We start from the raw sequence: 16,715 nt of genomic DNA, 5'->3' as shown, positions 1-16,715 counted from the left end.
TAAAATGTATCTAACTGTTTGTAGATTTATGTTCAATTAATGATACGGAACCACGAAAAAAAATATCCGCACTAAAGTCCGAATCACCCTGTATAATAATTACAACAAAACATTATTGTATGATATATACAAAATCACTAACGCGACTGGCAGCGTGACAGTGTCCACGCTGCCTAACAAACACCTTAGCTTAAGTCTTCAAATACCCTCTTATTTATACCAACGCTGATATCTTCCCTCCAAATAAGATAAATAACTAATGTTAATACCACCCATAATCGAGTAAATTGTACTCGTGACACAAGGGCCAGTTTATTATTTGTCCAAGTATAATAGTATATTATTATATCTTCTACAGCTGGGTTTCTTAAACGTACGTGAGCCTCTATGGGTTCACCACTCTGCGGTAGAGGGTTTGAGACAAGATTTACGGTAATAGAGGCTTGATGACTGACAGAAAATTATTTCTTTTGGCGTTGTATTTGTTTTAAACTTTAACAGGCGTTCATGGAGCCAAGAGTTTGAGAAACTGTCCTGCTGGATTTAATCAGAAATCACGTCCTCTAGCTAATAAAGTCGAAAAGAATAAACAAATCCCCCCGAAAGTCACATTTTCTATTTTCCAATCTATCTCCTGAAATGAAAACGTGAACGTAACAAAATGAAATCCGCGCCGGGTCACCGATTCGAGGCGCGACGTGACGCGAATGTCACGCGTCACTATTGTCACCATAGACAGCGCGCGCGTGACCTCACTGCTGATGGGGAAACACTGTAACTATATCATGACTTGTATGTACGATGAAGTTCTCAAGGCGAGGCCAAGATTTTCTTTTAATTCAGTTTAAATACCGTTATTATGTTACATATACGTACCTAGTCATATAACATCTATATGTACTAACTAGCAGATGCCTGCGACTTCGTCCGCCCTTAGACGTCTTTAATACCTTAATGCAATATTAAAAAAAATCTTTATTCGTCAACTAAGTCTTACAAAGAAGTAGCAAGGGCCCCTGTACTAGGTGGAAAACCGTATTACTCGGTGCCCCGGTGCCCCGCTCATTCATCATCATCATCATCATCATCATATCAGCCGATGGACGTCCACTGCAGGACATAGGCCTTTTATAAGGACTTTCAAACATCACGATACTGAGCCACCTGCATCCAGCGAATCCCTGCGACTCGCTTGATGTCGTCAGTCCACCTGGTGGGGGGTCGGCCAACACTGCGCTTACTAGTGCGGGGTCGCCATTCCAGCACTTTGGGACCCCAACGTCCATCGGCTCTTCGAACTATGTGCCCCGCCCATTGCCACTTCAGCTTCGCAACTCATTCAGCTATGTCGGTGACTTTGGTTCTTCTGCGGATCTCCTCATTTCTGATTCGATCACGCAGAGATACTCCTAACTCCATAGCTCGTTCCATCGCCCGCTGTGTGACTTTGAGCCTTCTTCCCGCTCATTCACCACAAAAAAAGAAACGTTCAAAACGTTCGTTCTTAGTGGATTGCTACTAACTATATAACTACCTTCCTGGCAGATTTCAGTTTTCCACATCAAGCGGTTTTAGAGATATCGTGATGGTAATATATTAAGATGTTAAAAAACGGAAAGTTTTGTGAGTTAGTGAGATTGTAGGGGTTAATTCTCGATCTAGTGAATCTATTTTTAATTTTTTTTTTAACAATGTAGCTAAATCTACATCATAAACGAGTAGAAGAGCCAATGCCCGATGGGGTCCCAAGGTGCTAGAATGGCGACCCCGCACTAGAAACCGCAGTGAAAGGGGACTTAATATGTTCGAGTGTTCTTAGACATGTTTGATAAAAATCGGTTGATCCGTTTAAAAGTTCTGCGGGGTGAAAGTGGGGAAGAATAACCGAATTTCTGCAAAACTATTCGAGTGGGGCCTCAAATGAGAGCGCACTGTAAGATAATATTGATGATTATTGATCGAGATTGTAATTAATAATTTCATGACCTTCGGGGGTTTTCAAATTTTTCAATTTTATAGAGGTACTACTAACTTTCTGGGGTTGTGATTACAGTAGGTGCTGGAAATAGGAAGTAAGCCCAGTACCCCAAGGCGAAGGTTTCGAATAGAAAATACAGCTGTGATGTTTTAGGATCTGAAACTTAATAGGTACTAGATACGTTACACCTAGGCATCTCACTAGAATAATATTACGAACGCTGGAAACTCGAAACTCCCTTGGTGAAGTTCAATAATATACAACGTGTAGTTAGCACTTTTACTTAAAATTTCATGAAATAGCGTGAATTTAGTATTAATTAAACATAATTTGGTATTGTAATATATAGTTGAGTCGTGTAAATTAGTCTTTTCTTCGCTAGTCCACGAGAACATATTATTAGTAAAACAGGCTATGATTTGGGAAACAAATGACAGTGAAATTTTAATTATTATAGACACAGTAAACTAAAGAAATAATGTTGTAGATTAACGCTCCAAATGAATTTTTCATGAACGGGCGGAGGGTGTTTTTTGGATTTAAAAAAATTCCATAGGCACATCCGATTTTGAAGAAAGCAAATTACTTCTACTTTATCCTGATCTAAACTTAACCACTCAAGAAAAACTTCATCGATATCGATCAGAACCATATCATCATTGACAACCCATATTCGGCTCACCGTTGAGCACGAGTCTCATTTCAGAACCATAAATGGCTGACCATAAATGGCAGAGTATTTTGGTTCGGTTGGTAGTATTCCAAAAGGGCAAAGGCACAGTAAAATACATCAACATATCACGCCTCGTCATAGTAGAAGAAGAGCCTGCTACATCCAGACATACCTCATTTTATGAAAATGTAGAGTTTAAACCATGATAACTTTCTAGGTAGTAGATTTCAACGATCATCTCGACCATTAAAACCTCAAAAGTCAAAAACTTGGAACGTAATTTCTTGATATTTTTTAAGGTCTTGAGGGAATTATGTCTCCATTCGCCAGATTTTCAAACCTTCGCCAGAGACCCCTCAAATTTTTTGTTTATAAAAATTTTTTCGATTCGATCGATCGATTTTTCGAAGGGTGATATAAATAAAACGCTTGGACGGTTGAGGGATTTGTAACCTCATCATTAACGACCCATATTCGGCTCACTGTTGAGGATGAGTATCCTCTCAGAATAATATGGGTAAGGCCTTAGTCCCATCTTAGCAGACATCACACACGTCGAGTATTAAGAAAATTCTCAGGTATGCAGTTTTCTTCCTAATATTTTTTCCTTTACCGTTTGAGATTCGTGATATTTAATTTCTTAAAATGCACACAACTGAAAAGTTGGAGGTGCATGCCCCGGACTGGATTTGATTCTTGAAAAGCGCGTATTGTGAGGAAGTCCCTCACTCTGGAGCTCTGACCACACACAGTTTTTTCTGACTACACAAAATGTCAGTTTTTGACACAGTTAAAATTTAAAAAAAGGAGAAAATAAATAAAATAGAGTGTAGATTGAAACTTGCAGTGTTTTTTTTGTTCTTTACAAGTTAGTCCTTGTCTACAATTGCACCTAAACAAATAAAATAGTCTTCATAAATGAAGTATGTCTGGCTATAGCAAGCGCTTAGTCCATAGAGGTCTAGCCCAATCTCACTTCATGTCTAACGTTACATCTATTGAACGATGCGGCGCACCCGACCGGCGCTTTTCACGCCCAATAGATTCCGCTCGGCAGCTCCTTTGCCCGTTAAAGTAACTCAGGCTTTCAGTTCCCTTTCGGCCCATTTACACGCAAATAATGTAATTGTATCCAACAAACTGCTACCATTTATTGTAGAATATATTTTTACCTAAACATCTTATTAAATAACACCGAAAAGTCACTCAACACGAAATATCGAAAACCTCGAAATACAAAGTTAATACTAGCAGGGATTTATTGATAAACTAGCGGACGCCCGCGACTTCGTCCGCTCTTAGACCTCCTTAATCCAGCCCTTACAGTAGTATCGCTGTAAAAATGGAGTAACTTCTCCCGTTTTCCCAACATTTCCCTTCACTGTTCTGTTCCTATTGCTCGTAGCGTGATGAAAAGTATACTATAACCTGCCCAGGAGTATGAAGAACAATTGTACCAAGTTTCATTGAAATCCGTTGAGTAGTTTTTGTTTCTATAACGAACATACAGACAGACAGACAAAAATTTTACTGATTTAATTTTTGTCATCAGTATCGATCACTTATCACACCCTGATAGTTATTTCGGAAATATATTTCATGTACAGAATTGACCTCTCTGCAGATTTATCATAAGTACCTATATAAGATAGTGATCCGATTAGAACGGATTTTGCGAAAGGGCCGGATTAAGGAGGTCTAAAGGCTCTTGCAAGTTTAAGGTTTTTCTGCTAGCTAACTAATAAATTATCTTATTGTGTATTTACAGGCACTAGGCTTTTAATGGGACCGAAGCAGTACCGGGGAGTTTTAACGAGCGTAGAGTCAAGAACGAAGACTAGGAGAAAGGAACATCTTTAGGGTGTCTTCTACGAGACTGCCCCCAGTTTTGAGGAACGTTGGGATAACAATGAATTGATAAAAGCTTAAGCTCAATTGGTTGGTGTCCCAACGTTTCTTTCAGGTCTAAACTTTAGCTTTCAACTGATAATAATCAGCGGGGTTATTATGAATAATTCCAGACCATACCATTCAAGTAATCAGTCACTACATCGTTTTTCATCGTGTTTTCGTTTTTTCCATCATATAAAATTGTGTTTTTACGTAAAGTAACATTAGTCTAGTAGTGGTAGTAGCAGGTGGTAACGTTATTTTAACGAAAAACTGATATTTACGTTATATTGTTAAAATATTAATTTTAGACGATTGTCAAAACAAAACATCATTGCCACTTGATCTAAAATGACATATTCAATGTGATGTCATAGAAGTTCGATTTTCTAAAATACTGTTTAATGATTTTCATTGACCAGAATATACTTTATTTCTTGTAAAAAAAATTGGCAAGAGAGCGAGGGAACGACGCATGACGTCATCTTTTTGCGAGTTTGCAGCCGGCACCATTGAATTTTAAGACGTTGTCACGTCAAAAACACGACGCCTGTAGAATTCTAGCAGCAAATTTGCTGAACATTGTTATTGTTCGCGCTTTGCCGCTATTCCTAATCATTAAACAAAAGTAATCTCTACTAAAAAGTCAAAAGAAACACATTAAATCGCATATGTCTACACCAATTATTTACCTTTTTACACGCTTTGTATTAGTTTTACTTAATTCACTTGTAATATATGTAAGAAAATCTTGAAATCTCAATTTGACCCACTTCCCGGTCTTCGATTAGGATGAAATTTTGCACACGTTCTGAGTTCTGATGATAATACATGACTAGCTAAGAAATGTCATTACAAATCCAATATGGCGGCCTCTCCAATCACTTGTAACTATATATTTATTTATCGTTCGTCAGTTCATAACAAACTGTATCGTCTCTTATATCACATAATAAAAATACGTCCCTGGTTTTAGTGAAAATTATTTAGAATAGCCAAAATTAGTCCCTGTTCATTAATTAACAAGATTTTGAGGGTAATGTTCCGAGCGTAACGTGACGCGTGACCGATGAAAAACAGGAATTTTCGTTCTTCCGAGCAAAATGACTTCTCGATAAATCAAAGTCAAAGTTGAAATTCATTTATTTCAATTAGGCTTATTTAACAAGAACATTTGAATAGTAAAGTATGGTAATGTTGTTAGATTATGGTGATAATAAAATTAGTTGAAAACTTAAAATTAAAGTTACGAAGGTTTCAAACGCGCCTTGCTCCGATATTATTAAGTTTATTAAATAGCGAAGTTATATTAAACAAACTTATAATAATATTCCTAACAATTCAACATACTTTTAAAATAAATCGTATTCTTCAATAACAGAAGACTATAGTCGCAATAAATAATAGTAAAGTGATTTTAAATAAAGTTCAAGGTAATTTAGCGCCGTATGTTTCCAATGGAAATAATTATGTCATAACACGACTGCAGGCGGTTAATTAACCGCAAATGGTTTACGCAGTATGCCTAGATAACCACTATTATAGTATTACACTAAATACGTACAATATTATATTACGTGTTATATTAGGGAATCGGATACGTGTTTTTCAGGATAACCAGTGCCAACTTCCAGTACAATTTATATATTGTAGGAGAGAACTGACAAACAAAATGAAAAAATAAACAGCTTATAAATGACTTGCCGTGATAGCCCAGTGGACATGACCTCTGCCTCCGATTCCAGAGAGTATCGGTTCGTATCCGGTCCGGGGCATGCACCTACAACTTTTAAGTTGTGTGCATTTTAAGAAATTAAATATCACGTGTCTTAAACGGTGATGGAAAATCATCGTGAGGAAACCTGCATACCAGAGAATTTTCTTAATTCTCTGCGTGTGTGAAGTGTGCTTATCCGCATTGGGCCAGCTTCGTGGACTATTCGCCTAACCCCTCTCATTCTGAGAGGAGACTCGAGCTCAGCAGTGAGCCGAATATGGGTTGATAATGATGAAGTAAATGACGTCAGACTCGTCCTATTATAGTCTGGGAAGTTCGTTGATGACACTCCCATGATATGCGGGTGACAGGGGGAAAGACTGGGCGGGTGTGAAATCGTGCGTGTGGGGAAGTGAGGTGCATCAGTCGTGGGTTTTTCATTCATCGCTACACGCCCCCGGCCCGCGCGGATCATCGAGAGTGTTACGAACGAAGTTGCCACGCTATACCACCCTGCCCGTAGGCCTAGCATGCGACCAACGACATCGTGAAGAGAAATAGAGAAATGTCGACCAATAGCGTCGAAATTGTCCCAGTCCCATCTCTTCTCTCCCAACTCAAAGCAATAGACAGCGATATTTCCTGTCGCGCCGCTATTAGTTCATATTTTGTCTATTTCGTTTCAAGAGATATGTCGTTGGCCTAGTTTACCGCCATATGACCGATATCGAATACGATACGTTCGTTGGTAAAATCATACATATTCGTATACTTACTTGAACAGTAAAATCGTAAGGACGCCTAGTCTGAATTTTGACATATTATAATTATTAATTTATAAGTATTATAAGTGTTGACATATAATTATATAAATGTTATGTGCGCCTATTGTTTATATGCATATCAGAATTCTTTAATAGGTATGTGTTATTTTATTTTTCAACGTTTAATGTGTGTATTGTTGGCGTGCTTTATATAAATAAATAAATTAATTAAATTTGAAACGAACGAATCCCGCGGAAACCATTTTTATAGTGAAAATTCCATTGAAATCGGTTCATCCGTTCCAAAGATTAGCCCAGACAAACAAACAAACAGAGAGATAAAAATTTAAAAAAAAAAACGCTTGTATTTTTAACCGACTTCCAAAAAGGAGGAGGTTCTACGTTCGGCTGTATGTAAGTTTTTTTTTTTTTTTTTTATGTATGTCCAGCGATAATTCCGTCAATTATGGACCGATTTTGAAAATTCTTTTTTTGTTTTGTAGGGTTTACTTCCAGGGTGGTCCCATTTTTTTCATGTCAGGATCTGATGATGGCATCCTGGAGAAATTGAGGGGAACTTTCGAAAGTTGTAATGACGGCTAGTACGTTTGTTAGTGTTTCCATAAGGTATTTTAAACCACTACAACTTTATGAAGGTTTGGAGTTGGTCTGATGATGGAGCCGAAACACAGACGATGGAACTCATCAAGGATTTACAGCAGTCACCTTTTGTTTGGGCTTGATTAATTTGTATTGATGAGTACTTTCCACCTATATGGGTTGTGACTGTATTAAGGGTCTGGTGATGAAGACGAGGGACAGTGAAGAGAACTCCTCGACGGTTCACAGTAGCTACCTTGTGTTTGGACTTGATAAATTTGTATTGATGAGAACTTACCACCTAGATGGATTGTGACTGTATTAAAGGTCTGGTGATGAAGACGAGGGACAGTGAAGAGAACTCCTCGACGGTTCACAGTAGCTACTTTGTGTTTGGACTTGATAAATTTGTATTGATTAGAACTTTCCACCTAGAAGGATTGTGACTGTATTAAGGGTCTGGTGATGAAGACGAGGGACAGTGAAGAGAACTCCTCGGCGGTTCACAGTAACTACCTTGTGTTTGGACTTGATAAATTTGTATTGATGAGAACTTTCCACCTAGATGGATTGTGACTGTATTAAGGGTCTGATGATGAAGACGAGGGACAGTGAAGAGAACTCCTCGACGGCTCACAGTAGCTACCTTGTGTTTGGAGTTGATAAATTTGTATTGATGAGAACTTTCCACTTAGATAAGTTGTGACTGTACACACGCAGTGGGTATGCTAACACTAAAAATAAAAAAATAAAAATTTTAATAAAAAAAATTCAACCGACTTCCAACTAAAAAAATAACTTTAACTAAAAAGCAAAAAATAACATCCTACCTATGTGCTACCTTCTGATCAGTTTGAAGGCGGTGCCAAGCCAGTGTCGTGTTTTAATTAAAGCTGTTTCTGGAATAACCACAGAAATTTTGTAGTTTAAACTTATTTAATTAAAACATCACTGGCTTGGCACCGCCTTCCAACTGATCAGAAGGTAGCACATAGGTAGGATGTTATTTTTTGCTTTTTAGTTAAAGTTATTTTTTGAGTTGGAAGTCGGTTGAATTTTTTTTATTAAAATTTTTAATACCGTGTAAATAATGGTATAAGTAATACTTAAGAAAACACTGTGTTAACGTTCCACATGGACGAATAATTCCTTAACTTCAATCCTCTTGATAAAAATCATATTGAAAGAGCAAATGTTTTCAGCTCCTTGGAAAAATTTGAATAATTTATTTGCATATATTTATTGTAATTCAAACCTTCACGTGGGTTCGATGAACTGCTGACAAACACCGAGGTGGCAACTGAAATTAGATAAAAATGCTAATTTCAGTAAAATCCTAACGCCCGCATAGACACAAATCTCTCATGCAAATGCGATGGAAATTCTTTAATGCTTACTGATGGGGACAGCCTGTGGTTTGAGTTAGCTTATTTTTGAAAGATCAGCAAATAGCTGGAAACCTCCTTTATTAAATTAACTCGTCGATGCCTCGCAGTTTCACCCGCGACCTACGTAGTTCCAGTTTCTGTGAGAATACGTTGATAAAATATTATCTTATGACACTCATAAATAACGTAGTTTTCAAGTGTTAAATGAATGTTCAAAATCGATGAAGTAGATCCGTACAATATCAAAAGTTTTACTGCTTTATAATATTCGTATAGATTTTTGTAATGGTTGATCAATTCCAATTAAAGTATAGTTAATTTTAACCGACGAAAAAATAAAAGGCGTTCTCAATGCAACACGTAGGTGTGTATTTTTTAAGTATATGTATACAATTTATATGCATATTTTTTTTTAGTAATGTCCGATTTTAATAATTCTTTTTAGGGATCCGTATTCCACAAGGATTATAGTTTAGTTAGCATAGATATTTACTGTTTTTTTTTTAAGGAAGAAACGGCAGTTATCACGGCATCACCAATTAATAAACGTAATAAGATAAAGTGGCGGCATAAATCATTTGTCAAATATGAAGATAAAAATACGAATTTTAACACTTTCTAATAAATTTGGATTCCACATAACAGATAGATATTAATGTGTGTACAAACCATCCATGTTTTGTGGATAAATATTTGAACTACTGACCAGAATTAATCGATGTTGTTTGGTAAACTTTATGCCTCAATAGCTCAGTAGTCGGGATCGGACTCGTCAGCGAGAGGTTGTGGTTCGATCCTTGCCCGTTGGACTATTGTCGTACCCACTTCTAACACAGTCTTTTCCGATTAATTAATCGGAATTAAATATAACCAATGTACCCGAGTAACGGGTACATTGGTTATATTTAATAGATATGGCAAATATTATTTTTAAAAATAATTCTAGCTCGTTGATCCAGTGGTAGCCTACGTGGCTACGATCATGAGTTCTTAGATTCGAGTCCTGGGTTGGGCTTTTTGTTCGAAGAAATTTCCAGTTAATTTTTTTAACTCTTTTACAAGTTAGTCCTTGACTACAATCTCACCTGATGGTAAGTGATCTAAGTGAAAATCCACACCCATACGACATTGTACCGGAACGCTAAATCGCTAAATCTTACATCTTATAGTGTATCACCTTAAGCCCGCCAACCCACATTGGAACAGCATGGTGTGTCTAAGCTCCATATCCTATTAAGAGGAAGGATTAGTCCTGGGCCCTTAAAATAGGCAGATAATGAACTACCTAATTATGAAAAGTATCGCATGAAAGGATCTCATTGTTACAATCTGGAATTTTAATTAATAAGACGTTTCGATTTATTATGAAGATTTATTTGTACGGAACCCTTCGTGGACTGTTAAAATGATAATGATGGATGATGAAGTTTTATATGTACGGAACCTTTCGTGAACTGTTAAAATAGAATAATAATGATGTTAGGTAATTTACGGAACTTTAAAATAACCTGAACTCTGACTCATTCGAGTTTTGTAAGTTCGAGACGTCCCATCTCCATTGTATCAGCATTCGACACGAGGTCAACACAATTTGCACTCTTTCCTGTCTTTGAACATTTTGTATGACCGGAAATAAGTTAACTAAATAAGGTCACTGATTTATTGAGTTTCGAGGTTTGGCTTAGACTGGTTTGAATCCTCCGGTGTAATGCATGAAGAAAAATACAAATATTTAAGTATAAAACTATGTTTGTCACCGTATGCGACAACTTAATTAGTATTTAGATAAAATTTTAGATACATATTGTGTTACTTGTTTTCTGAACTCTTTTCAGTTCATTGGCAGTATAATAGACGATCAAGTAATCTCAGCTGAGTATTAGCCGAGTCAGGTCCATTTTATTGGCACAACACATTTTCTAGTATTAGCATTACACAGTTCTAAGATATAAATGTATTACTTATAAGTTATTATGTAGTTATGTGTTGAGCTAACAAATAAATTATTTCTACGCGAGCAGTTTACAGTCTTTTGTGGAGCAGTTTACTTTTAAACCCTGGACGGTTCTTGACGTTAAAGTGGTTATTTCCTTCATTTTTCGCAACATTTAAGTACTAGTGTTACAAGTTCCTCGAATACAGGTGATATTAACTTTTATTATTTATGTTATTGTGGAGGGGAGGTATCAGTGTTGGTAAATAAAAAAAAATAAGAGGGTATTTGATGACTTGAGCTCAGTTATTTGTTAGGCAGCGTAGCACCGTCACGCTGCCAGTCTCGTGATTTTGTGCAATAACATTTTGTGTTTTAAATTATTGTTTATCATAAATTAAAAAATAAAGCGATCAAACAAAATTACTAATATCTTTGTTATTTGTGCTTATGTTGTATGTTTATAGTTAACATTTTTAAAAAGTCACATTTAATGTTAGGAAGCTAAAACTGTTTGATGTTCATCTGATTACTATAAAAGATTTTTAATACATTTTGAAATTATATAATCTTATTTATTTTACAAATATCCAGACAATCTTTGCTTTTATGTATAAATTAGTTAACATTGACCTTATTTACCCCAATGGATCATAACAATCAATATATTCAAACCTAGTCATCTCATCATCGCTATTGGAGGGGACCGGCAATATCAGCCAAAGATTCTTAAAAAAAAAACAAAAGAAACGTTCGTTTCTCGTTCGTTCGTTCGTTACAAAAGAATCGTCATACACGGAACGTAGAAACTGTTTTACCGACCACGTAAACATGTTTAACTAAATGAGTCTGCTGTTGTTTTTGTGCAAGAGGACACTAATTATGTTTAAGTAAAACATGCAATTACTTAAGGTGCATTTAACTCATTGAAATCCCGAAAACACAACTCGACATTGTAGACAATATTTAGGTATTATTTATTTAAATAACTTTCGTTGTTTATCATGCAACTAAATGAAATTAAGACATTAGAAATTAAGGATGTTTAAAGGCTTTCGCAAGTTCATATGAAAGTTCTTATTTTTTAAGCCTAAGAGCCTTTAGACCTCTTTAATCCGGCCCTGTCGTAAAATGGATTTGTAATAGACGTCTACCAACTATAATCTCTGCTAATTTTTAAGTTTGTAAGCACAATAAATGAAAGACTTTCATACAAACTTGTGAAAGCCTCAAGACCTCTTATCACCATAGAGATAAAATTGAAAAATAAAATATCTGGAGTGTACATGATTTAAGGAATAGTACTAAATAAGATCAAAAGGGGTGTGGATTTTCATCCTCCTCCTAACAAGTTAGCCCGTTTCCATCTTAGACTGCATCATCACTTACCATCAGGTGAGCTTGTAGTCAAGGGCTAACTTGTAAAGAATAATAAAATCTTTACAACGTTAGACCTTGACAATAGTCTTAATAAAGCATCATACATAATAGGTACATTTAATAACAACACAATTTTATTACACACGTTCTATATGCAATGTTGTTAACTGGTCATAACTAATTGTTAATTATACATCTTTACTAACTTTATTGCTAATATCATTAAACGAAGTCGATGTCTCGTATGTCTATTTTTAAAATATGCTTTAAATAAAAAAATAAATGGTCAATTTGAATCGAAAAGATCCATTCGTCTCCGTCACCATCTAAATCGATTTACAAAATGATGAAGCCGCGTATAATTGATTTAATAAAACGAATACAAATAGTCAGTCCCATAAATACCGGTATTTTACATAAACACGCATAGTTCACTCTCCACGCGAACGATAAACGTTACTTAACAAACCTAATGATATTCATTGTACATACACGTGAGAAATCCCATTGAAATTGATAGAATCGCCTTATGCTACACCAGTGTTGCGTTAAGCTCTGAGCCATCCACTCGCACATTATGTGGAAGGTCATAGTATTTGTCGGTATTGTTACTGCCGCTCCGAGAGACAACTTCGCCGGCGTAGACTTCAATCCTATCAACGAATTTACGCTGAAACTCCTTGACAATACATACGCGTTCCAAGAAAGCTTCGGAGAAAAGAACATCGCCTTATCACCTCTCTCTGCTTGGAGCATATTTTCCTTACTAGCCGAGGGATCAGCCGGTGAAACTTTTCTAGAACTAATGAAAGTGCTAAGACTACCGAATGAATTGCGCGCCACACAGGCACTACATGAAGCAGTTACTAATTTGTTAAAGTGTAAAAACGATGACGTCACACTGAAAAGTCAGACGGCTATGTTTTCGGATGAAAGTTTCCAGATACATTCAGAGTTTTGCAAATCTGCATACTATTACAAGACAGATGTATATTCTGCGAATCCAGCCAATGCTAGTAAGCTCGCGAATGACATTAACTATTATATTTGTGATGCAACAGAAGGCAGAATACGACAGGCAGTGCAACCTGAGCATCTTGAAAATTTAGTAGTGATTTTAATTGATGCTCTTTACTTCAAAGCCAGTTGGACACATCCTTTCGACACAACACAGACAAAAGAAGAAACCTTCTATAACTCTCAAGGTAAATCAATTGGGACAGTAAACATGATGTATCACAAAGCACCGCACAATATTGGAGATTCAACACAAATTGGAGCACAAATTTTAGAAATGACCTATGGCAAAAACGAGCAGTTTTCCATGCTCATTCTAGTGCCATTCGATGGAATACCAATACAGAAGATGTTGAACAACTTGGCAACGCAGCCTCTTGACTGGATGACGGAGTACAAAATATCTGGGAGTTTGCCAGACATCGATTGTTACATACCGCGTTTTAAGATATCATCTCGAACTGACTTGATTCCCCCATTACAATACAGTGGCATGCAGAGAATATTCGATAGAAATAATGCTGAGCTGCCGGGCGTATCTGATAGTCCTTTGTTTGTTTCGAAAACAGTTCAGAATGTAGAGATCGAGGTGACTGAGGAGGGAACAGTCGCAGCAGCTTCAACGATAGTCGGTTTAGAAGATAGAATTTTAGGACAGCGTTTTGAAGCCAACAAAGAATTCGCATTTATTGTGATGGAAAGGTCGTCTGGTTTAATGTTGCTTGCTGGTGTTTATGCGGAACCACAGGTTGTGTGAATGTGTTCAATAAAAACATCTGAGACTGTTTTGTATTTTAGTGTCAGACCTTGGCCAGATTTCAAAGATGTTATTTTTTGCATTTTTTGTTAAATTTTATTTTTAGTGCCGAGACAAATGTTCATCGCTCATTATTTATTAGGGTTCAGTAAGTATCGATTAAAACCCTTTTTAATGGCTTATATGGCAGCTAATACCTCAAATTCAAGCTGTAAATGCGTCCAATTCTGTATCTGACTCTTATTAATTTAAAAAATACATATTGAGAGGTCTGAAACGTTATACAAATTGGTTTAAAACAAATTGTTATTATAATGTACTGTTATTATAAACTACTGATCCGAAAATGTACCTAATAGGTACGAACATTCTTTTTATTTTTATAGGCGAAAAAAATGAATCCAATAAGCCTGAAATTATTTATTAATAAATTATCCATTATTCCATATTATTATGTATTTTGCATGTTTACTAAGCATTTGTTGTGATAGGTACAGAACCACAGAACCATAGCAAGAATCAAAGTCTAGGATGATCGTCATTTTTCCTACAATTCTTCAGTATTTTTTCTTATAGGTACTTATGAATTTTTATTACATACTTAGAAAATAATGATTAATTTATACCAAAAAATGATGTACGCGTATAGTTACGACAGAAGATTACTTATACATAAACTAGCTGACACCGCGCGGTTTTACCCGCGTGGTTCCCATTCCCGTAGGAATACGGGGATAAAATATAGCTTATAGCCTTCCTCGATAAATGGGCTATCTAACACTGAAAGAATTTTTCAAATCGGACCAGTAGTTCCTGAGATTAGCGCGTTCAATCAAACAAACAAACAAACAAACAAACAAACTCTTCAGCTTTATAATATTAGTATAGATATTATATTTTTTTAAGGTGCGACTAGACGCAATAAAACAACATAATAATATACGCAGTTATGAGTGATACAATTTAATTTGTAGCTCGGACACTTCCTGTAAAAACTACATGTATTTATAATATACATACGTATCTATCTACAGCTTATTGAAGGCTGAAGCTTGAACTTCACGGAGATTGTGGATTATATCCCACTCCTACAAGCTATACTCTTTGTTGGAGAAAAATAGAGAAATAATTTCATTTCAATTTTTCAAGACTAGCGTGCACTTCATAGATGCATTAATGTGCTGCCTACCTTGAGGACTCATTAGGAGCCTGAATTGCAGAAGGAATTTTCCACTTTGTATAATTTGTTCATTTAGTACATACCCAAGTTAAGAAAGTTGTGCACGCCGCTGTATATGAATATATATTTATGTCGAAACTATGACGTATACAGAATCGACACATCCACAAAAAATATAAAGTTTTTTTTAATAGTTATGAAGGCATACTAAATCTACATAAAAAGTATTTATAAAAGTAAGAATTTAAGTTCTATTTTTTTAATATTTTGATTGTTGATAATATATACTACCTTCTATTATCATTAAATATATCTCTAATCTAAAATTATTTATTTAATAAAATATAAATCTTATAATTGAACTTCTTTTCTAAAAAAATGTTTCAGTTGTGTTGCTCATTCATAAAATTCGCAAATATTAAATCTGACAACATGATCTATATGTTCATTAAAGAGATGAATTTGACATGACTAACTTGAAAATTTACTCGAAAACCAACTCCTTTCTGAATTAAGACTGATAGCCTCAGGACTGCATTTTAAAACTTACTTACTTAAAACGTGTCTATTTAAATTTTCGCAGTTTTCTTGCAGTCTAAAAAAAAGACGACATAGAACTCAAAAACGACAAAATTAGAATTCACTTCCTGTTCAAAGTAGTAATGTAGAAAATATTTTTTTTTTCACCTTAGTACAATTTTGAACATATAGGAAAGTGGCATTCTTTAACTTGGACCTTATCACGGCTTTCCACCAAGCATGATTATAAAAAAGCGCTTGTAAAAAGCGTAAACCTAAAATCGCGAATACAAAATCCTCTGCAAAAATAAAATAATATAATAATTTTATGTTATTTTATTTTCGCAGTGTTTCTCTAATCTGTAATCTAAATCCGATTTTTTTTAAGAAAATCGCGGACTTACAAACTTAAGCACATACGGGTCGAGTACTAACTCCTGTTTTGAAAAATACATCAACTAAAATAAAACTGAAGTATCTGTCTGTGATTTCAAAATAACTGTTTTTTTAAGTGCTTATACCATTTTAATGAAACTTTCACTGGAAGATACGAGTGGAGGAGGCTATCGAGTAACTTAGCCCGCCAACCCGCATTGGAGGTTGTTTCAATGCGCGGGTTTGCGGGTGAGAGCTACATAACCCCTCTCCAACGAGAAGCCTCGAGAGCCTAGTCACATAATAGTGATAACACATTGTGTAGTTTTTATAAATCTTTGTAGCTTCCTAGCCATCGCGTGTTGGGATATAGTCACGCTATAACATTGTATGAATAACAGTTAAAAAATAAGTAAGCACGTACCAACTCTACCTCATTACATATTAATGACAGAGATGCATCTAAGCAGATAGTTTTATTAAGTTTTTAAATTATGACTTAAACTAACAACCCGCCAAGCTTCTGTTCTTCTAGCCTGGTTAT

General features: G+C 35.7%; 1 protein-coding gene across 1 annotated transcript; it reads left to right on the top strand.

The window, feature by feature from the left end:
- The first annotated feature begins 12,768 nt into the window (after positions 1 to 12,768).
- On the top strand, positions 12,769 to 14,125 carry LOC112043785 (serine protease inhibitor-like). The gene has a single exon (XM_024079360.2). It carries the CDS (start codon positions 12,901 to 12,903, stop codon positions 14,095 to 14,097), a length of 1,197 nt encoding a protein of 398 aa, XP_023935128.1. The 5' UTR covers positions 12,769 to 12,900; the 3' UTR covers positions 14,098 to 14,125.
- The last annotated feature ends 2,590 nt before the right edge of the window (positions 14,126 to 16,715 follow it).

Source organism: Bicyclus anynana, chromosome 2, assembly GCF_947172395.1.
Source record: "Bicyclus anynana chromosome 2, ilBicAnyn1.1, whole genome shotgun sequence".
NCBI classification, from domain to species: domain Eukaryota; kingdom Metazoa; phylum Arthropoda; class Insecta; order Lepidoptera; family Nymphalidae; genus Bicyclus; species Bicyclus anynana.
The sequence above is the reverse complement of the archived record's forward strand: the minus strand, read 5'-3'. Positions and strand labels throughout refer to the sequence as shown.

Coding starts and splice junctions, on each gene's coding strand:
- LOC112043785 (XM_024079360.2), top strand. CDS start 12,901: ATGTGGAAGGTCATAGTATTTGTCGGTATTGTTACTGCCGCTCCGAGA.